We start from the raw sequence: 23,114 nt of genomic DNA on the forward strand, positions 1-23,114 counted from the left end.
GCGCATAATTAGAGTCATTTTTTTGACATGCCGCCTATAGTCGTTGAACTAATAAGTCTTTCTTTCAATCTGAAGTACACTACATAGGATCGAGAGCCAAGCAAGGCTGCATAATAAAGCGAAAATTGTTCGTGTCAGGCGACCAGTTTGATAGCGCCCGCGTTGAAACTCGAGAATGTGATTTCCGCTTCTCGAACCAAATGCTGTGCTTGACTCTCAATCCTGTTTTCGCTATCTGATGTAGATGTTACCTCATTTTGTCCATGGGCCTGATCCGATCTTCTATCTGCCGTCGATCTGACATTAAATTTGATTCGTAACATGGAGGACGCAGCCGAAGCTTCGGCGAGACTTCGCACATGTGTCGTGACAAAGAATTGAACGCTGCACACCGCGGTTCACTCACTGAATGAAATGAGCTGTGAGCTGTTTTCTCGTTAATCGATGATATCAGGTTTAAAACGCGCGTTCTTTGAGTTTCTGTTTACTGGTTATGTCACTCTTCGAGTGAGTAAGGCAAGCTTTCTTTAGGTCACGGTTCAAGGAACACGTGAAAGATGTAAAGAGCATCCTTTTCAGCGAAGAGTCCGGTTGGAGCAAGTATTCGCCAACCAAAGCGAGTGACTGAGGAAACGGCTTCAAACCCGCCGTGTGGGTTCAGTAGGTAAAGTGATCATCTAACCCCCGCCTAGAAGCAATTCCCATTTTTGACCTATAGTAATGTACAAGTTTGTTCTCTGGAATCTTTATCCTTTTAAACTTGGAAGAGTATCAAGTTATCTTTATATATTTCCTTCTTCTGCATTATAAAAGCGACCTCCTACAACGAGGAACGTTTTAAAATCTTTGAGATTGCAATGATTCCATAAATCAAACCATAGCTCCTCAAAGTAGAATACTAGTCGTGCACAAAACATTCTCGTGTACTAGATCAAAAACCTTTTAGAATCATACGCACTACAAAGCCACATAAGCCTTTTATTCCTAACTGATACCCAAATATGAAATCTGAGGAAGATTCCCAAGTTTTTTTCTTGTCGGATTTTTTCCTTGTGATATATAGAAAATAGTAGACGTTCTTCCTTGGAGAAATACAGATCCCTTGTGGGAAAATGTAGAACTGAGTTCTTGGTATGTCCATGGTTTTTTAGTAAGAATTCAATTCAAGGTTTAAAAATTCTTAAAACTTATTTCCTAAGTCAATCTAAAGATAACAGTATTATCATCCTGTAAAAATTTGGGGATATAATGTAATATCCGGTTTTAGTATAATTTCAGAGCTGAGCAAAGAGTTTTCAACAATCTGATTGGTCGAGCGGTTCCTTCTATGACGCTCTATAAACCGTTCCACGCGGTTTATATAAAATGTTAAAATAAAATGTTAATAAATGTTACTAAAATGTTATGATTTTAGAAATTTCTCTGTTTTTCAGCTCTGAAATCATACTAAAACAATTATTCACCTCGCCTTCGGCGAATAATTGTTAATTATTATATGGCTGTGTCTCACAAGGACTGGGAACTACCGAATTCACGAATTTGATTGGCTGAAATCAATATTGAAAGCGGTCTAGATTTTCCCATCTAGACCAGCATCTTGACAGGTCTAGAAAAAAAGGTACAAAAAATATAAAAAATTGGCATTTAAGACACAGCCATATAATAAACATCTTATTAACCGAGCTAGGTCGGTCTGTATGGGAGAATATTGACCTCGGTCGCTGGTACAGACCTCACTCCGTTCGGTCTGTACTGGCGACCTCAGTCAAGATTCTCCCATACAGATTTCCCGCTCGGTTAATAAGAACTAATTAAAAGTATTTTGCAGAGTCTACCCAGAAAAAAAATGTCAGAGTGCGGGAAAAAAGGATGCCATGTGAACAAATTGCTGAAGGAGTTTCTTCAAAATGGCTTTAGGTGCGACATACTTCCTTTTTCTTTTCGCGTGTTTGGAGCTCATTTATGAAACCTTTTCTCTCTGTTACTGTACTTATTGTTTCATTAGCGCTTTTCTTTGTAATTTCGTTGCCGCCTTGTTGTCGCTCTGTGCGGCCTGCATAATTAATATCATGTAATATAACTGTTTTCTCGTTTTCGCTAGGCGCAGTTTAGTAATGTTTCTGTGGTCGTAAAAATGCAATGTAAGTGTTTTATAGTCCTCTTTCCGTCGTGTTGTTCGTTATTTCTTTCAGTTGTATATTGTGAAACTATTGTAACCGTTTGTTCTTTTCTTTAGTTTCAACCAACTTCAGCTGATCAGGATTAAAGTGAATTATATTTATATGAAAGACGCGGAGTTGTTCATTTCGGAGCCGCAGATTTCATAATTATGACAGTTTTGAAAATTTCAAAATTACAAGGATTTGTATGGAAAACCATGTCAGCGTGACTGGGTGGCATAATTTGAAAAACATTTCATTAAGCATTACAGGGTACAAATCTTCTTTTAATTCAAAACAGGCAATTTGAGCCATTAAATGCAAAGGGAAAGATTTGACGACAGTTTTGAAAATTTTAGAATTTACAAGGATTTGTGTGGAAAACCATGTCAGCGTGACTGGGTGGCAAACGCTGTTTTTCTCACCAATGCTTCTAACTTTCGGCGGTCGTTGCAATCGCTACTTTTGATATATACGGCTGAGATTTTACCAGATTGGCTAATTTTAATATCCTCTTTTAGCTTGTGCTAACAAAACTTTTCATAAGTGAACTGTTTTCGCGTTTACCGAAAGTTGATCACGTGATCATGTCATGCAAAGAGCCTAATTGCAGTTTCAATGGCCGTATCGTAAGATTTAGAGTTCATCGCTACACTTTGCGTCTCTAAAGCTCATGTCCCTTTCTGATTGTGAAGGAAGTAATGAACAAGTTTCTTCCGGTTATTCCGACTAGCTACAGGCCGAAGTGACTTCCGCCAACTTAGATATGTGAATGGATCTTCTTTAATTTATCGCGATTACATTTGATAGTTCTATTTGAATTCCTATATTGCTAATCAGGTGTTTTATACTGTTGCTGCATAACTAAATAATTGTTTAAAGTCTTACCTTGTAAGAAGTAAACCATGTATTTTTGGTATGCATTCTTTGAGGTGTTAAAATGTACAGGGAAGGTTTGGTTTTTCTGGGTAACTCCAGCACTTGAGTTTTTATCCTTGAGATTTTTTTTCCTTGCCACAGTCACCTCGGCTGCGATTTTTAATTCAGATTCTAGCGATACAATGTAGAATTTGACGATACCCTAAGATATTTCAACGCTCCCTTTTATTGCTTTAGCGCGAATTATGACGAGGGTAGTTTGAAAACAGATCAGTATCATACTTTTTTTTTTCTTTTTTTTTTTTAATGGCGTATCCAAATCACTTGGCTGCTAAACTGGGTTGTTCAAAACACGATTAAATTAACCCAGTTAGCCTAAAACCTTAATCCTGGATTTGTGCTAACCGCCTTTCGAACAACTGGCTGCTGCTCAGGTCTTTATTTTAACCCCTTGTATGTTCGTCGTCTTCGCGGCAACTTTAGTATTATGTATATAGCTGTCAACCGGCTGTGAGATTTATTTCTCCCACTTCAAATGTTATAAATCGCCCGTATACGTAACTTTAGATTAAATGCCTATTAATTTTCAGATCGCGCTTCACACCTCTGTCGGAAGCTTCAAGCTCCTAGCTGAGTGTTTGTAATGTATTTAAGGAAAACTATGGGACCAAAATTTCGATTCAGCGAAATAATTTAATTAGCGATATGTTATTTTTACACACGGCCTCCTTGGATAGCACGTGTTTTCTTTTAATCTTAATTACTTTAGTTTTTTATCTTAGATTCTAGTTTAGCTAGGTGGTTAGTTTTCTCTACTTAATTGTAAATGTACCTGAAGAAAATACCGTGTGTAAAGAAAGTTACCATTACCATTATCATGTTTTGCAACTCAAGCGTGCGTTACGTTTGCATCACTGATATGAAATTGGTACGTTATTTGAAGATGCAATACTTGCAACACTCGAGTGCAGTTCATCGATCTCCAAAGTACCCCTTTATTGCATGTTATCGTAGGTCCGGCTTGCATTACAGTCATAGCTAACTTCAGTGCTATTAACGCGATCATGGAACTGCACTCTATGTAAAATTGCATGACTACACGTATTGCACATAATTAGCCCGGCTTGTTTCAGTCTACTTCCGATGTTTTCTGTTTCCTTCACTTCATTAATACCTCGTGAAACAAACGCCTGATTGATGCATGTCTGCACGCACCATGCATGCGAGAGCGGTGCCAGCCGAGCTTAATGGATTCAGCAGATTAGGCGCTTCTGAACGAAATAATGTATTTGCAGTGCTTTTTGAGATTTAGATTTCCTACGAGGGGATTACTCGATATTCACTAGCTGTAACAAGCTAAGAAGCGTTCTTGTATCACTGAGAACTACCACTGTATCAGCACCGGTTTCTACTTTTAGAAGCATCTTGCACTTCACTTCGAACTGCATGAGATCTGTACATTAAACTGGTCAAACCAGTTTACATAAGGTTAGTAAATCAACTTGCTGAATTGATGATCTCATAGACCGGGAAAAAAAATAACAACTGAGAAGAAATGCGGGTACTTAAGGAATGACGCATTATATTTACTGTAAAAAGAAATTTCAGAAAAAATATCCGCCGTGCGGGGAATTGAAAACCTCTAAAAAAGTATATTTTGGTATTACGAGCAATTAATCAAAGAGTTGACGCAGCAAATTCAATTAGAATCCTCAAGAGTTGCACTTGCAATCAATATCCTAGCCTCTCAGGGAGACACTTCTGTTGAATTCCTTCGTTTGAAACTGGAGATTCACCTTATCGGCTGCTAAGAGAACAAGGCAGGACTGACAGAAATTTAGATCAATCAGCTGTTGTCAAATTTTGTCAAAACAAATTGTCATAATTTGTCAGGCTATGACAGGGCGTTTGAAGATCGATTAAACGAGTGAAAAATTAGGAAGGACTGTCTCGTATGTCCTCCGGGATCCCCCTCGGATTGCTCCCACCATTTCCACCTCACATTCCAAGGGATTGCCCCCCTGGGATCCCCCTGGGATTGCTCCCTCCATTCCCATCTCACATTCCAAGGGTATTTCCTCAAAACAGACTTACATCAATCTTTGGAATGGTGAACCATAATAAATGGAAATTTATCACACGCAAAAATAATCTTGCAATAAGAAAGTAGTTGGTCGTTATAGAACGCAGATCAACGCACTTCATTTTATCAGAGAAATCGCAGTCTGAGTAAGTTCATGATAACAAACGATAGGACATGTGCTCTTAATCGCATCGCAAAAATGCTTTTTTTTTTAATTAAAAATGCATTTTCTCGGCTTAGTATAACTTACTTTGTTAGATGTAATATTCTTATTTGGACGCTCGAATGAATTTCTTTTATTGCATTGTTGAAAATGAATTTTATTTTTTCCTTATGTCCAGTGTCACAGAGTCTGTAAACTAAGTTTAACGAGGGCCGGTTAAGGCGCTGTTGTTTTGACGTAGTGGTGCGTGTTGGAGCTTTTAGTTTCTTCCAATGGATTTTATTTCCTTAAGATTGGCCCCCTTAGGCCGAGAAAGGGTGGTGTCCTCTCAATTCCAACCCTCTAAAAATAGCAAATCGGTTTAAAATGTTTGTTCGAATTGTTTTCAGTGTTATTTTCATCGTGATTAAAAGGAAGGGCTGTTGAAATGTGCTTTTATTTCGTTTAAAAGTCGAGTTTTCTTGAGAAAGTTACGCTAGCAAGTGTATGAGGAGTGCCCCTCGTGGGTGAAAACCGCAAGAAAACTGAACAGCAGAGAGAAATCATCCAAACCGCTAGCAAATATCAGAAAATAAATAAATGTTACTATATAAAGGAACGTGGGAAACTTCTCTCTATTAATGTCACCATGTATTACATAACCCTTTTCGGAAACTACTCAACGCGATCCAGATCTTTTCTAAAATAACTGAGAAAGGTGTTGATACCGTCACCTTAGCCAGTGCCGCGACGTGCAACGTAAATAAAAGGCCACAAGGGTGTCTAGTAAATTTACGGTTGAGGAATAGGGGGAATAGTCAAGGTGAATTTGACGTATTTTTGCGGGTGGAGACAATTTGATAATTTATAGCTGCAGCGATGTATGCCTCGAGAGTCAATAAAACGCCAGTGTGAGACGCCACTTATTCAAAATTCTGTTTACGCGTCTGTACTCCTACTTTTGTCCGTATTTTGTCTTACCCTGTTCGGTGACGTCCCATCTCAACCTTAAGATACTGTTAAGCGCGACTGAATATATCCACATACAAGTCTGCGCTATATAAATGTTATGTAAATGTAAATGAAAATAATTAAGCAGCTTATCTCTTTTATGAGCCACTATAACCGGACACTTGTGGTGATTAGTTAAAGGTTTCACGTCTATCAGCACCTGATGTTAAAACGCTGTCGAGCCAGCTCTGCGTGAGCTGTATCGCTCACTTGTCAGTGTAAAAATCTTCCACAGTCCTGAATGTTTGTGGGCTCCTTCGCGGCCGCTCCCTGGTCGTGTCACGCAACGAATTGGTACAGTGTGCTTTGCGTAACGCGAAGAGATCGAATTGAACCGGTTTCATACCCAAGGGAATACCGACGGGCGTAACCCCCTCGTTCTAAAAGAGGGGAAAGACAAATGCACAAACGATAATGTTCGTTGTTGCGAGTATTTTACATGACAATGCAATTAAAAAAAGAACTAGCAATTTCTACAAAAAAAAAGAGCGGCTTAAGGATCACTTGACTTAAAACTGACAAAAAACTTTCCCTTGAGAAGAGTTAGAAAATGCGCCAAATTGCACCAAATTTTAAAAATTTAGTAACCCCTTCAGACCAAAATCATAAAACTCGTTCCCCTTCCAGGAGCCTAAGGTTTGCTTTGTCCCCGCTACTCTTGGATGGCTTAACCTTAGAGCTCTGAAGGAGAAGGAACCCTAACGGGTTTACACCTTTTGCAAAACATCCCTGTTAAGCTCTATTCTACGGGCTGAAAAGGTTTTAAATAAAATCATTCAATCCTGCAGTTTCTTGAAACAACGTTTATCCTCGCCACTGGTAAACTCTTAAATTTTGATCGCTATGAAAGAGACATGTACAAACTGCCCTTTCCAGAAGTCAGGAAGTCATTCATCATAAATTAATTTCTCTTTAGAGAAAACATTGAGATTCGTGATGTGTGAGAAGTGCCAAGATTAATGGAATTGTCCTCCCTTTTACAATCGTGCACTTTATTTTCTGATATTTATCACAGCAGAACATATAACCTGGTAAACTTAAACAAGAATCCTGTCTCTAATTGATTAGCTTAATTTGATTTGTGGCCCTTTCAAAGACTGCAGTGCCGGAAATTTCTCGTCTTTGACAAAGTGGGCACGATTAAAATAAAAAATTGAATGGAACACACATTTTTTGGGGTGACAAAGGTTAAGGATGGAATAGATATTTTGCCTCTTCTCTTTTTTTTTTTTTTTTGTCTCTATTCGGTGGTGGCCACGAAAAGCAAGTGTGAGCGACGAAAAACACGAACTTGTGAAAAGATTGTAGGAAATGAACAAGGAGAGAAAATTGCTTTTGTGAGGGGTGCGTCCAACTCCTAATTCAATAAAAAAGGAGCTTTCTTCATTTTTTCTTTCATTCGGTTGATAATCATCTAATCGTATAGAAATCGTCACTTAGTTCTTCAAAGATAACTCAAGGAAATAAAAAGGAAAAGTGTTAGCACCGGGTGTGAAAACTTCACTAGAAATTCAGTTGTGTTCGATTCGCAATAGATCCAAACACAGTACTTCGGCTTGGAACTGTTTTCCATCACAACTTGGGATCGCTTGTAACTCTGCCAAATTGGCACAGTAGACCTTATCTCGCCTACGATCCTTGAGCAGCAATTCAATGTATTTGAAAATTGACTTACATTTGCCCCCATGTGGCTCGTTAATGTAACTATTGACATAAATCGATGGCTCATAAAGGCCACAGGCTTATTTCACGTGGTGTCTTCATTTGGGGCCACTTTTAGCCCTAGGGTAGGTTATTGTACCGAACGTTATATTATATTACCACTTTATTTCAGAACTGTCATTTTCCCTCCCTGTGTGCTATCTCAAAAGATTGTCTATTTTTAACTGTAGTGAAACACATACCCAAAAATGAACCAAATGTTTCAAATGAACAACATTGTCTGGTAGACGCGGGCAAAAACCCCAAAGTGCTGATGAACGTCTTTCACAAATAGGAAAGTCACCTCGAAATCGAAAGGAATAAAATTATGTAGCTTTTCGTGATTGGAAAAACGTTAAATGATTACGGCCTCTTGCAGTGTGGCTTTGAAAAATAACTTGATATTTTTTCCAGGTTGATCTGCGGTGGTCTAAAAGATTCACGTAAGGAAAATCCCCATAATTTGCACTTTTTTTCCCCCAGAATTGCTCCTTTAACGGCGTTGCTGGTGACTCCGTTTTGGACGATGTCAGAAATAAAAGAGATATTTTAAAATGAAAGGCTAGGGTTCAAATCGTTCATCTTTCATGGCGCGCGCATCATGGTGAAGTTTCCTGTCGTTCTGAAAACGCCTCCTTTTCAACTCTCAATTAATTAGCCGATTTGCAATAAACTACCGAAAAATCAACTGAATGGCCTGCCTGTCATACACTGCTTTTTGGATATTCTCAAAACAAATTTTGTGCTTTGAGCTCACTTAAAAATCCTCACATCTCGTATCCGAAATCAAGCCAGGTTGAATAACGAAATCCACTTTCTTTTCTCCTTAAATAATTATTTGTTTTAATAGCCATTCTCATTTTTTCCCTTAAAGTACCAAGTATTCAAACAAAAACAGTACGGTGTTTTTTCAGAGCTGAAATTTACAGTCTCGTCCGTGATTGCATACATTGCATGATTTCTTGTGATAAGCACTGATGCATTTATCAATGCATGAATTATAGACTTGTAATGTTCAAGTTATTGACTCTAAATATAGTCGTGAGACGAAAGGTTGCCAAACCATTCATTTTGATGCTATCTGACCAAATTTGTCAATCATCTTCAGCCGTTGCGTGTCAAGTAAAGTTCTACCTTCTTCTGACCTGATACCGTGTTCTGTGCAGATACAATGTCCTGTGCTGAAAATTTACTACTGAATAATTGCTCAGACTATAAATGCATTTCCTTTTTTTGATGTTTATAGCGTGACATAGTGCCTGACTCAGAAGAAAACTTTGTTTCCGAATTAAATGATTAAGAGTTTTATTTTTTAATGGAACGTTCCGAATCTGAATAAATCCGTGTTTACAGTTGTAACTAGCGCATTTGGACAATAAGCCCTTGAGTCGGCGCGTGTGCCGCTCAGAAATCCTGCTTGTTAAGTAAACATTTTTAATGTCCTGTGCGTTGTGACGGACTAAGATCTCCAGGACACTAACAATTCTAAACTATTCCATCTAGGATCGGTTTTCTATTTTGTGCCATGCTTTCAGCGACATTCCTAGAATGTTAACCTATCAGCAATGCGTGTTACCCACACAAGTTTGATGATTGTAAATACATGGCGTCTATTGTTTCAGGGGCAGTTTAGTCGCTATTTTGGGCACACCACTTTTGGTCATGTTTGCTAATGAGTTTATCGTAATGCAACAAGCTGTGATTGCTCCATTTCTCGCCTTTAACAACCGCACGACCGAGACTCCCAGGGCGTTTTTCCTCTTCCTCTTGCTTTTCCTTACGACACATTGAACAAGGTGAAGGTTTTGAAAAAGAATGATTTCTCTATTCGGGATGGATCTTGTATATTATATTACACATTTGTTAATTATCTGGTGGTGTGTGGTTTACAAAGGGTTGCGCCTTCATCTACATTCTGATATGACAAAAAACATTTGGAAAACTGTTAATGCCTTAGAAACAGAGACGAAGGGATCTACATCAGTTCCAGGGTCAGAGAGATTTTAAACGGAATCAACGAAAGTTTTAACCTGCGGTAAGCTGTTTAAGACAGTGGGAACGGTCCGAAATAAGGACTTAGGCCTTTTATAGGAATTACGTGAATTTTGTAACTTGGTTTTGGTTTTTGACCTCTTGATTTCAGGATTACCCCCCAACCGGATTTGAAAAATTGCCTTTCATCTGATTGAAGTTCTAGACATATTTTTTCTCGACTTTCTCGGAACGATTCCTTAAAATGACCTCTTATCAGTCGAATGGAAAAAGGCAACAAATTTTTACAATATATGAAGCCCATTGCATGTGCGTGATTTTCAAAAATAGTAGAAATATGCCATATCACTTTTTTAATTCCTTGTCAACTGTTCGGTATCTTTTCAAGATCAAATTTTCGTGTGTTTATCTGGTTTGATTCTCTCTCGGCTTTTTAGAATAATATCAATTTAGTCAAACCGCAAGAGGTTGTTAACGTCGGCAAAGCGGAAACTTTAAGACAAAAAGACTAAATCAATCACTGAGGAATTCGATTAGATGGTTTCCTTTCCTGTTGTTGGAGTTCGTGTGTGGTTCTGTGTGATATTCCGTTTCGCGTTACTGACCTCGTACGTGCGCGTTAAGCGTTATTGAGAGTTTGAGTTAAGTGTGCTAACGATTGGCTTAATTAATATTTAGTCAATTTGGTTTTATAAGCTGACTGATAGCTGAAATTGGCCTCCGCACAGAGGAAAGCTGACTTTCGAGCGCTAGCTATTCATCATCCGCTCTGAAGAGCTAACGCTCAAAACTTCAGCTTAAGTAAATCTTTACGATGGTAAATTCACATTGAATTTATCGTCTAAGTTGTCAAGACTAAATTATCTTGTTATATTTTCTCGCCCATGCAGCACCACAGTTCCTTTAGAAACTAACCCCCATTATAAATTTATCATTTAGTCACTAAAGTTAAAGCTCGATAAAGCGGGTATCTTCGCATTAGTAAGTTCACTGGCTTCTTTTTTCCTCTACGATCATCGTCCAAATAAGAGGCGCGGGAACTGTAACGAATGTGCGCGAACCGCTCAGCGGTCCCTCTCGCGTTCCACGTTCCTACGCCCTCACTTCGCGCGTCCTCGTTCAACTCTTGGATAAAAGTGCAACAGTTGAAAACAGACAACCTCGGTGCGGACGGCCGAAAAACATTCTATGGTTATTCAAAAGACTTCATGCTGACGTTCAAGGCCCTTCAACGCACGGGATTCTGTTAGGCGCACTGCCGTTTGTGGAAAAAGACAAGTCCGAGGGTTGGACAGTGGGAGGTTAAAACTTGAAGCGCAAGGAGGGTAAGTGGCCTCTTCGTGCGGAGTCCTGGCGGAGGAAAATGCTTCCCTAATGAATGTTTTCATATCTACAGCTGAGATGCTGATTTTGGCGTGCTCTATCACGTTTGCCGTATGTTGCATTTAAAGTAATCCGTTTTTGTTTTTCGTCAAAAATGTTTTGAAGTGTCTTCGAATTTTTTAGCAGATCTGCCCCACATTAAGGGCATTGGTAACCTCTACCCAGAGTCCGCCGTCCTCTAAAGAGTTCCCTAATATGGTAGTTCGATAACAAAATTTTGATCATACTTTAAACTCGATATGCCATGTTCCTAGGCTTGAACAAAGAAAGAGCCCAAATTAACTTTGCTTAAGCTGCGCGTCAGTTCATCTTCCAGACGACCTATTGTGCAATTGTGGTGTTGGAGACTGGCACGAGAAATAGCGGTTCGCTTGACGCTCGGCACCAGTCTCTAAACTTCCCCTTCCGCCCCAGTTGTATGGCTGCACCTCGTGCGCCATTTTTTCGCTATTACCAGATTTTGGCGTCATCTGTGTACAATTAATAAATAGACGCACGGCAACATTTTTAGCAGTCGGCAGTGATTTTTGGTGTAGTATCTAATCGTTATAAATGTACAGCTGTTTCTCTAGGGTTTGCAAAAAAAAAAAAAATCACCATTTGGGTCTGTAATTTTTTTTTAATGTGTGGCTGACATTTTCTTTTATTCTTTTTTTTTTTTTGGCGTGGCAACATGGAATCTATTTCTTAATTCGACACTTCTGAAAACTGGTCACAATGTAAACACAGTTTGTTGAGGAAACTATGAACTATGGCTACACAGCTGGTTTAGTCGCAATAACACGACAACCTCCTGTAATGCCTTTTGTGAATACGTGAAGAGTTTTTGAATAAAAATATTCTAAGGAATCAAACGCATCTTCCCCTATCACCCTCACATGGCGTTCCCTCTGTTTGCAAAATTCCTGGTGTCTGTTTGATACGAACGACAGGTAGGACTCGGTAAGATCATCGAACTAAAAAAGAAACAAACACTGTAATAAGTGAATAAAGAAGCCAAAGAAAGCATGTAGAGTTGAAGCAAGAGTCGGTAAGAACTTGTCAAAGTACAAACAGACGCAAAGTTATCAGTAACAGAACGAGAGCGAAATTTAACAGAGCGTTTAGAACTTTTTTTCCATACATTTCCGATTTTTGTCGACTTACTTCGACGCTCTCCAAGAAAAAGACAAGTGATGAGAGTTAAGAAAAATATCAACTAGGGGATTATCAGTTGATCGTAGACCAAATTCTCCAAACTAACATCATAAGAATTGTATGGCAGGCAGTAAGGAGAATTATGAATGAGAACTTGGAAGTGAAAGGGTCAAGTTATCTGTATATGCAGTTTATACTCAGCTGACAAGGATACGTGGCGCAAAACCATGGAAACGCATGACAACGCAGCCGGAATCAAAACAAAGCTTTTTTTTTAATTTTTTTTCACGAAATAGAGAGCAGGGGGAAGGGCGTGGGGTAGTCTTTTTTGACCAAGACTGTAGAATTTAGCAGTTGACGTACCTGAACATCAGTAAAGCCTGCTGCCTTGACCTGACTCATGTAAGCATCTTTTTCAGCGAGTTTGCTCATGTATAAGTCACGTTCGTATATTCTCAAGTCGTCCTCGGTCAAAACTACACCTGATTTCTGATAGAAGTCCTCAATAAAACTAGTAAAAAAACAAACGATAATAGCTTTATTGATCAGAAATTGTACAAATATGTGCATCTACCAAATCTAATTATGGTCCAAATTTTTGCCGCACTGGACAATTTAAGCTACAATAACAAGTTCCTGTAGAAAACAATCGGTTCAGGAAACTCTAGATGCCATGTTGAATATATTGTTGTTGCCTCAGTAACGAGTCACGTGAACGCGAATCTGAGCAGCGATTGGTTACTGTTTTGTTTTGGTCTGGGTTTTCAAATTTAACAACCATTCAGGACGGCCCACAACTACTGAAAAAGTCAAGAAAGAAGTACAAGAGACGGGCGGGAAGATTTCAAATGAAAGAGAAAGGAAAGGAACAAAGGACTTGAGAGGAAAAGAAGGCGCGGCGGGGAAGGTTTAAGGTTGAAGTGGAACGATTTACAAAATTCAACCAATCATTACGGGTCTTACATTTTTCCACCTGGTTTCAAGTTATTAAAACAGCGTTCAAATAAACTCTGTTTGTCTGGGATGTGGAGAAAAACCAGCCAAGAGACAATAAAATCGAAACAGCCATCACCTGAAAGGGGGAGAAACATTTATCAACACATTTTTCACAATTTGCGGCGAATTATTGGTTTTACTGTAGTTAAGCTTTACTACTTACTTGAAACTCATTTTTAGGAGCATTTAATCACAAATTGTGCTTTCGAATTCTCGTGAGGGGGGTGGGGAGGGGAGCAACACTTTTCTCTTTGTCCTGAGTTCATGACAAACGCTAACTAACAATCCTCTTCGCTTTGCTTTTCGGTTAACCTATTTTTGCCTGCGTAGGAAGAACTACAGTATAAAATGTACATATATTGACGTTCTTTCAACTTGCTATCTGAGTTAACAGTCTATTAGCGTCAAGCAAATTAAAGAGCACTAGTAGATCTTGTGGTCATACAGTGCAGGTGAGGGTAATTCTGAAAAGTTTGGCAATCTGCAAAAATATGGCAATCTGCAAAAATATGGCAATCTGCAAAAATATGGCAATCTGCAAAAATATGGCAATCTGCAAAAATATGGCAATCTGCAAAAATATGGCAATCTGCAAAAATATGGCAATCTGCAAAAATATGGCAATCTGCAAAAATATGGCAATCTGCAAAAATATGGCAATCTGCGGTCTTTCCTTGCACTTAGGTAGCACGGAAAGCCGTAAAAATCTTGAACAAAAGCTCATCTTTCAAACCGGCAGTCTAAATCCCACAGGGATCAACGAACGCTTTTTCATTCCACTAATTTATTCATGTTTTTCTCGCTGCCATGTTCCCACCAATAACGTAGCTCCATTTTCTTCCTTTAAAAGCACACACAACCCACAATTCCTCTATTCGCTCCGACGAAGGGCTAACGCTCGAAACGTCAGCTTTTGTAATCGTTACGGTGGCCAATTTACCATTTCAACTTTGTTGATATATCCAAATTAATTCTGAAAAGGACTGTTGTCGGGAGAGGCTCCCAATTGACGTTTCGACAACCTGAGCGGAAGTTAATATCAGAGACAAAGGAGATCTTTGTTAGTTGGGTTTTATATGTCCGATTTAAGAAAACCGATTGGTCAGTATCGGCCGTGACACTCAAGTAACCTAAGTCGGTCGTCATTGGTCAGGTTTAATCTGCTGGTGGGATCAGTCTGTTTCGTGTGCTTATGTTATGTATAAGTCGCTTTTGTGTGGTACAGGAATATTGTTCACATGCACTGAGAGTAGTCTATTCCAAATAATTAAACCACCTTTGCAAAGGAAGTCGTTAAAAAAAAGGTTCTAAAAGTAGTTCGTAATGTTAACCGTTTCACCCCCAGAAGTGATTAACCTGTAATTTCTTCTTACAATATCCATCCATTGTCCAGCAAAAAGGTAATGAGAATACTCAAGCTTATCTAGTAGAAGTTGTTACTTAGATGCAATATCAAATTCTTGTAACTAATTTACAAGAAAATGTGTGGCAGCTGGAGGAGTGAATTGACAATCAGATCCTGGGAGGTACACGGTTAACTGTTCCTTCTCCCCTCGAACCATTTACTGTAAAGAATTTTTTTATCAACCACTGACCTAAGTCCATTTTGAGAAAATCTCCTGATATGTGGGTCACTTTGTCCTGTAAATTACATCTCCTTGTCAAATTTTCACCACTTGCATGAAGATCCTCTTGAAGCTCCAGACAAGTGACAGAGCAATTTGTGGTGTGAGCCAAATGTCGCGCAGGACCCCCTAGACCTGAGCCTACATCAAGGACCTTGTGAGATGAGCTTAGGAAAAAATAAAAAAAAAAAGTTGATATATATTTCTGCACAGAACCATTCTTTGCGGAGGCTAATGGAGCTGCAGTGAAGTTCCTTGAGAAATGGGGGGTAGGTGGGGGAGAGGGGAAAGATTGGTGAGGGGTGGGGGGAGGGGAAAGATTGGTGAGGGGTGGGGGGAGGGGAAAGATTGGTGAGGGATGGGGGGAGGGGAAAGATTGGTGAGGGATGGGGTATGAGCATAATACAGTGTCAGAACTGCTTAACAACAAGGAAAAACTTGGTAAAATGGTAATAGTGTGAGGCCTGCCAAGATTTAACCAGGCCGCCTCCCATTGGATATCCCCAAGAGTCCATAGAAATAAAATATCTTTTTTGTATTCTTTTTTTTTTTTTTTCTGAGTATATCACATTCCAAAATACCTCCTAGATTTAATATATGGAGACAGAGAAAAAATAAAACATAAAACGTCGCAATCTATAGTGAAACCGTGATAGCCTACATGCAGCCACACACCCCCCTCCCCCTTCGCTTGCCAAGGAGAAATGAAAGGGAGGGAGGGTGCGGCTACACACAGGCTAGACCATGAGGGTTGAACACTTCTTCAGGATCACATTTGCTCACACATTTTAGAGAGGCAGAAATAGCACATGTGTTACCTTATTCCTAGCATGTTAATTGCCTCATCAACTGCCTTGCTACCATAATAGTGCATCTGATCAAACTTGTTGACATCGTCCACTTTCAAAGGATCTCCAGGTTTGTAACCAAGCTGTAGGAAAACAACACAACTTGATGATCTCAACATTAATCCTTACACTCCAAAGATGCAACGAAAAAATCTCCTTTCTAACTCCCTTGTAATTCCTTCTAAATTTAACAGGAGAATTGGGATTTAGAAGACTAACTTCCTAGGCCACTCAACCTTCTTCAAAGCATCATTCATCACCAGAAGGTGTTTTAACTTCTACAAGGGCATTAACCCTTTACAACATATTCCTCATACTGCTGGCTTTACATTTTCTATACTATTGACAAGGAGAATTTGTTACACAATCAAGAACTTATTTAGAAAGTAATCATTTCCTTTATTTTCATGACCTTAATACTTGGTTCAGGAGAAATTTGAAATGCTAGTCACTCTTAGGAGTTAGTCCTTTACAGGGCTCAAATTTAATTTTTGAATCACTAACCCTTCGGGTTAGTAGACATCTTTTTTTACTAACCAAATTATAAAGTTTGGTATCCAAGCTGACAAGTTACGATATCCCAAAGATTGAACATTTTGATAACAACGACTAGGACAAATTAAAGAGTAGCTGAAAATTGCACGGTGACCTTAAAAACGTTAACAATTATATACCTATTGTATTTCCCACTCGTTTACCATAATTAGTCAAGAACAGTACATCTACAGCAAATTCTCTAAAAAGAGGTTGTGTTGAATTAACAACTTGAGTATTCTAATTATTACTCCGAGAGTCACGTGTACGTGCTCTTTGTCCCGAAGTCCACCAATGTTTAAATATGTTAGAAAATTTTACTAACCATGTCGGGTTAGTTGGACACATTTTTAGTAACCAAACATTGAAAATTACTAACCATTAGTTGACGGGTTACCATTAATTTTGAGTCCTGCTTTTAACTCCTTGTAGTGATTAACATGTAACTTCTCCTTATAATATCTGTTCATTATCCAGTAAACAGGTAATGAGAATACTCAAACTTATCAGGTAGAAGTTGTTATCTTGATCTAACACCAAATTCTCAAAACTAGTTTACAAGGAAATGTGTAGCAGCTAGAGGGGAGAATTAGCAATCAGGCTCCGGTTGTTCAAAGGGCGGATAACGCTATCCAATGGATAAATCGCTATCCAGCGAATAAGTGTTACCAAAACGCACTGCGTTATCCACTGGATAGAGATTTATCCAGTGTATAGCATTATCTATCCTTCGAACAACTGGGGCCAGATCTTGGAAGTTTAAGGGTTAAAGAGTTCTGTAGCCAAAGGCAAGTCTATGGATGTATGTGATTATCTGCTCGGTCCAAAGAAAAGTGATAATTAGTTCAATAAAACAACCTGAGTCCTGGTGGAAAATTCTGTAATAATCCTTATTTCAGACTGCATCTCAGCTCTCTCTTTGTTATCACGTGTATTTCACTCATTCCCTCCTGGGGATATTTACATGACTGTAATTGTGTAAAATCTGGATATACTACACACCCACAGATATGTATTAATCTATCTGTCATTATCGTTTCAGTAGTCATTATTCAAGCCTGATCTGTACATTCTATTATTGGCACAGCCTGCTATACTCAGGCATTTTCAAATTATCCAACCTTGACAACAGTTGAAGAAACACTGACCTCTTGTAATTCCTTGTTGACTCTGTCGATGTGACTATCTACAAAATTTCAAAATGGTATTTAAGAAAAAAATAAGAAAACAACACTAAATAGAGTTTGAAAATACATCATGACTTAATGAATGAAGTTTCAATAGTCCTAAGCACTAAGAAAATGACAACCACACATATGTATACCAAAATCATCTTTACTGTTGGCAACGCTGCATCAAGCAACGCTGCATCAAGCAACGCTGCATCAAGCAACGCTGCATCAAGAGGGAGGTAAGATTGCATGAAGCCACAGATTCCCCCTGATCCAGCCCTTGAGTGGGAAAGAGTACGAGTTCTCAGGTTGTGGCAAACTACAGGTGATATTTAACAATTATTCCACGAGCGTGTGTTGGATATGAGATGATAGATAGCCAACGAGGTGCGTAGCACCCGAGTTGGCTATAATCATCTCATATCCAACAAGTGCGAGTGGAATAATTGTTTTATTAAAAACGTTAAATTAAATTATTCAATTTTATTAAATTTTTTAGTTCCCTTTTAATTTTAAGCTGATGTGTATGCTTACCATATTTGTAGATTATGGTATATTGGCTCATATACCATAATGGCTAAGCCAATTAAAATTCTTGAATTGCATTATCCAATGATCCAGGTTTTAATAATATGAATCACTTGCATGAAACAAGCATACCTTTTCACGGCACACTTAGAAAGTACCTAACAAATGATCTGTATCCATACTGCCATGGAACTGTATCCAATACCTCACATAGACCGACAAGTGGAAAACAAGTGCAAGGAAACAAATGCAAGAGATATTCATATTTGAATTCTCAGCTTGCCCCATTTACATCAAATGATGTCCCAGCCATCATTGGCACTTAATAAGTACTGTGACGATGGAAGCAGAGAGAGAGTGCCAGTAATTGGAAAGGGAAAGGAGAGGAAAGGTTGAGAAACAAGAAAAAAAGCAGATCAAAAAGAAGAATCTAAAACTAATCCAAATAAACATAACATACAAGATTCTCTCACACAACTGGTGAAAATTATAGTTCCCTTTTTTCCAAGGAGGGGACGATTACCATTCCTCTTAAGTCCATGCTTAAGTCCATTCAATATTATTCTCCTTCTCACTCAGTTGTAAGTCGAAGAGGATCAGGTTTACTATAGGTGCAATTGACTTATATATCAGTCGAGAGTCGGTTGATACTCTACCGATATGTTGAGTGAAACTTGGTCGATAATCAGTCGACACTCGATAGTCAGTCGACACTTGGTTGATAGTCAGTCGACACTCGGTCGATAGTCAGTCGACACTCAGTTGATAGTCCATCAATATATCAACCCACTATTGTGTTAGTGTCGATCAAATATCGACTGAGTGTCAACTGAGTTTCAACCGAGTGTCGACCAACATAATCTGTCGAGTATCGACCGACTCTCGACTGATATATTGACCAATGTATCGGTTGAGAGCACCAAAAGTAAATATGATCTCATTTCTCTAAAGAAACACATTCTCGGTGTGATGGGTTTCATCCAGAATACACAGTCACCAACCCACAAGCTCTGGATATGTTTAAAAAGGTTTACTCGCATGATCGTTCACATGATCAAGACTATGGTTCGACTTATTCTTTCTTTATTCTTGCTATTCACACATTGGAAGAAAAAATACACAAGAACAGCCAAAGCCTGGGGCTTAAATGGCCTAAGGTCAGCAAAAAAGACGTGAAGAGTTTACAGGAGTCGAAGAAAGCTTTAACTGAAATAATTACAATACAGTTAAACCAAAAAAGAAAAGGTCAGTCAGAAAAAAAAACTTACGATTGAGATACAATACTTGGCAACTAGTTTAAATATTTAAACAACTAATAATAAATTCCTATAAACCACACAAACAAATACACCTAATATAGTCCCATAAGGTATACAGATTATGCATAGGCTAATTAACTACTCAGAGAAAAATACAGTCTTGGGTTTTTTATAGTTGCTTAATGTGAGATTATTGCGTACTGATAACGGAATATCATTCCAAATAATAGGAGCTTGCCAAGTGATGGCAAATTGATACTTATGACAGGTTTTATGCAGGTTAAAACGTGAACAAGGCAAATAATTGTGATATTCAGAATTAAAATGAAGCATTGAGGAAACAGGAGCAGGTAAAAGGTTATTAAAATGTGAGAATACAAAACAGGCAACATGAAATTTAGAAATAGAGTAAAGTGAAAGAATATTATGCTTAGAAAAAAGGGGTTTAGAGGATGTGTGCGGAGGAGAATAAGTAATTATACGAACGGCTTTCTTTTGAAGTACATAAAGGGTTTAAGGTAAGAAGCATATTAAGTAGATGCCCATATTAATCTGCCATAATTTATGTAAGGTAAGAAAAGAGAATTATATAAGGTTTTCAAAGTATTCAAAGGTAAGTATCGCCTTGACTTGCACAAGACTCCTATTACTTTAGAGACTCTATCACAGACAACAGATATATGCGGTTTCCAAGATACATTTTTATGAATGATAATCTCAAGAAATTTGTCTTCCTGCACACACATCATGAGAGAATTATTTATAAATATGTTTCTATTTGAGGAGTTAATTTGTTTACATCAAGGGTAAAAATGATGAATTTAGACTTAGCAGGATAAACAGTGAGTTTGTTAACATCAAACCAAGAAGAAACATGAGAGAGCTCTACATTGAGAATGGTTGCTAAGGTAGCCAGGTCATTATGACAAAGAAAGATATTTGTATCAGCAACAAAGAGAATGATAGACAAGAGGTTGGAGACATGAAAAAGATCATTAATGTATAAAATAAAAAGTAAAGGTCCAAGAACTGAACCCTAGGGAATTCCACAAACGACCAGATTATATGAAGAGGTATGGTTGTAGACCACAATGCACTGCTGTCTGTGGGACAAATAGCTAGTCAGCCAGGATACCTCTAATGCCATAAAAAGTAAACAATCTACTAGACGATAGCTAATGTTTGAAGAGGAATTGCGACTTGTTCACAATATGGACACAAACTGCCCCATTGAGTAGCTTTGGATTACTAATATTGTCTCACCTGGTCGATCTCTCGTAGCCTCTCAGCTGCCCAACCGGAGTTTCTAGACGAAAAAGTGCTCATTTTTTGAGCTGGATGGTTAAAAGTCGAATGCCACGCGGTGTCGAACTTCAACGGTGTGAAACGTTTTCAAAGCACAATCGTTCTGCACTCACGGCAAAAGTATTTCATGACGAACTGTATCAAATGCTTTCTTAAGATCAATGAAGACTTCAACAGTGTACTGATTGTTATCAAAACCATCATAAATATTATTGACAAGTTCTAAGATGGCCATAGCAGCAGAGTGATGTGGTCTGAATCCATACTGGTAATGATTAAGGATATTAAACTTTGTGAGAAATCCTGATAACCTGAGGTAAAAAAGTTTCTCGAGAACCTTAGAAAGACAGGGGAGAATTGAAATAGGCCGATAGTTCAAGAACAAAGATGGGTCATCACTTTTAAAAACTGGGATAATCTTTGCGATTTTGAGTTTATCAGGAAAGACACCATGCTCAAACGATAGATTGCAAATATGAGATAAAGGAGTAGCAAGCAAATCAATTGTTTCTTTGATGGGAGACATAGAAAGACCATCCACACCCTCACATTTGCTATTTTTTAGACCATGAACAATAGAGGCAACCTCATCAGGAGAAGTGCAATTTAGAAAGAAACAATCAGCAAAGTGACCAACAAGGATATCTTTATAAGAAAATTGAGTAGATGGAACTTTACTGGCCAAAGAGGGTCCTTAATGTTAGTGAAGAAATTATTAAAGTTACTAGCAATACGTGAAGGGTCTGAACATACACTGGTACTGTCTTTCATAAATTATTACAAAAATGTTGTTCAGATTTCTTTTTAAAAATAATCTGCTTAATAACTGACCAAGTCTTCCTCGGGTCTGAGCTAACCGAGACTAGTTTGTCATGAAAATATTTTTTCCTATCAACTCTAATGAGAGAATTGTACTTATTTCGATTCTTGTTTTATCTAGTCTCATTTGATTCATTAGGGTTTGTTTGGAATTGTTTATAAAGAGAGTTCTTCCTGTTACAGGATACAAAAAGACCTGTAGAAAACCAGGGTTTAGAAGCATGCCCAGATTCAAGGAATACAGGTTTAAGTGGAAATGACTTATGATAATTATGCTGAAATAAGAAGACTAGAGAATGCGTCATATGAATCATTGGGGGAGACAGAGTTATAGATAACAGACCAATCAATGGTTTCCAATAGTCCTTTTTACAGTTGTGTGCTTGGTTGCCAAGCCTTTGAATGGGAGTGAGGCTAGGGTTGACCTTGTTATGATACAAACCTTGCTGCCTTTCAAATGTAAATCACTTTGTTATCATGCTAAGTAGATACAGGTCTCTATCACAACAAGGTCACCTTCAGCCTCACTCTGAATCAAAGGCTTGGCGATTAAGTACACAACTGTAAAATGGCCTATTTAGACCTGAATGCTGCAACTGTTGCAAAGTTAATGAGGCGTGCCAATCTCTTTCTGGAAGGTGGTTCAGCATCTAATTTTAGATGAGTTACTTGGAAAATTGGGAGATCTCAGATCAGATAAATGAGAGTAGGAAATGCCATTATTCATACAGTGTTCAAGATTATTTGTAAATATATATTTGTATCAATCAGCTAGAGTTGCAGTTGTGGAAGTCATGCGGGTTGGCTTAGAAATCAAGGGATATAGACTATTAGATAACATAAGATTGATGAACTAATTAGGTTGGTGGGATTGCGAATTAAGGATATTAATATTAAAATCGCCCACGAGATAAGATAGCTTATTCTCAAAGCCGATAATTGATAAGATGCCCGCAAGAGAGTTGTTAAACTCAGTAACCGAGGCATCAGGGGGTCGATAAAAACAGCCAACAATGATATTCTTTCTGTGTGGTTGTATAATTTCAACAAGGACTGATTCATACAGAGCATTATCAGAGGATTGGAGATCAGTTCTAAGCTTGAATTTTAAGTGACACTGAATAAAAATACCAACCCTGCCACCACCCGCTTTATGTTCTCTGTGACTAGAGATAAAATGGTAGCCAGGCAAATGGAATAAATCAGAATTAGACCTATGTAACCAGGTTTCAGAAACAGCAATAATACAGAAAAACCAGTTTAATGTAGGCAGAAATTCTGATAAGTCATCAAGGTGTTTAGGTAGACTACAAATATTAGCATAAAGTGAGGAAATGTATCAGGACAAGGTGGTGATATTTTATTAATTCTGTGGAGGTTAGATAGAGGCAGTTAGAAAGTAATTGTGAATTAGCTGCAAAAAAGTTAGTGTTGGGATCAAGGTTTGAGTTCATTAATAAATAAGATGTCTCAGGGTCATCAAAAAAAGGGTTGAATTTCTTGTGTCAGAAACACCCTAAAAATTGAAATCGTACAGTGCA

The 23,114-nt window shown here is 38.3% G+C and overlaps 2 protein-coding genes, 1 long non-coding RNA gene and 1 pseudogene across 5 annotated transcripts in view; 1 reads left to right on the forward strand and 3 right to left on the reverse strand.

The window, feature by feature from the left end:
- LOC111341676 (protein patched homolog 1) overlaps positions 1 to 592 on the reverse strand; it is a 30,272-nt gene extending 29,680 nt beyond the window's left edge. The window contains exon 1 of the mRNA XM_088737816.1: positions 252 to 592. Coding sequence (XP_088593942.1) covers positions 252 to 323 — 72 coding nt within the window. The 5' untranslated portion in view covers positions 324 to 592. The remainder of the gene's footprint in view (positions 1 to 251) is intronic.
- LOC148720865 (uncharacterized) lies at positions 565 to 5,882 on the forward strand. Its single transcript, XR_015992991.1, has 4 exons — positions 565 to 664; positions 1,829 to 1,917; positions 2,102 to 2,141; positions 2,237 to 5,882. It is a non-coding gene; the product is annotated as an uncharacterized LOC148720865 (long non-coding RNA).
- Positions 5,883 to 11,962: 6,080 nt separating this feature from the next.
- LOC111341677 (uncharacterized) overlaps positions 11,963 to 23,114 on the reverse strand; it is a 14,631-nt gene continuing 3,479 nt past the window's right edge. For 2 of the 3 annotated variants that reach the window (XM_022948654.2, XM_022948655.2), the window contains exons 2-7: positions 17,639 to 17,676; positions 15,927 to 16,039; positions 15,079 to 15,275; positions 13,451 to 13,559; positions 12,851 to 12,998; positions 11,963 to 12,306 (exon numbers count right to left, since the gene is read on the reverse strand). In XM_022948654.2, coding sequence (XP_022804389.1) covers positions 12,106 to 12,306; positions 12,851 to 12,998; positions 13,451 to 13,559; positions 15,079 to 15,275; positions 15,927 to 16,039; positions 17,639 to 17,676 — 806 coding nt within the window. In that variant the 3' untranslated portion in view covers positions 11,963 to 12,105. Of the gene's footprint in view, positions 12,307 to 12,850; positions 12,999 to 13,450; positions 13,560 to 15,078; positions 15,276 to 15,926; positions 16,040 to 17,611; positions 17,677 to 23,114 lie in introns of all 3 variants that reach the window. The other variant, XM_088737861.1, reaches the window with a different exon arrangement.
- LOC148720866 (uncharacterized) lies at positions 17,683 to 22,900 on the reverse strand (annotated as a pseudogene).

Source organism: Stylophora pistillata, chromosome 11 (assembly GCF_964205215.1).
Source record: "Stylophora pistillata chromosome 11, jaStyPist1.2, whole genome shotgun sequence".
Lineage (NCBI taxonomy): Eukaryota > Metazoa > Cnidaria > Anthozoa > Scleractinia > Pocilloporidae > Stylophora > Stylophora pistillata.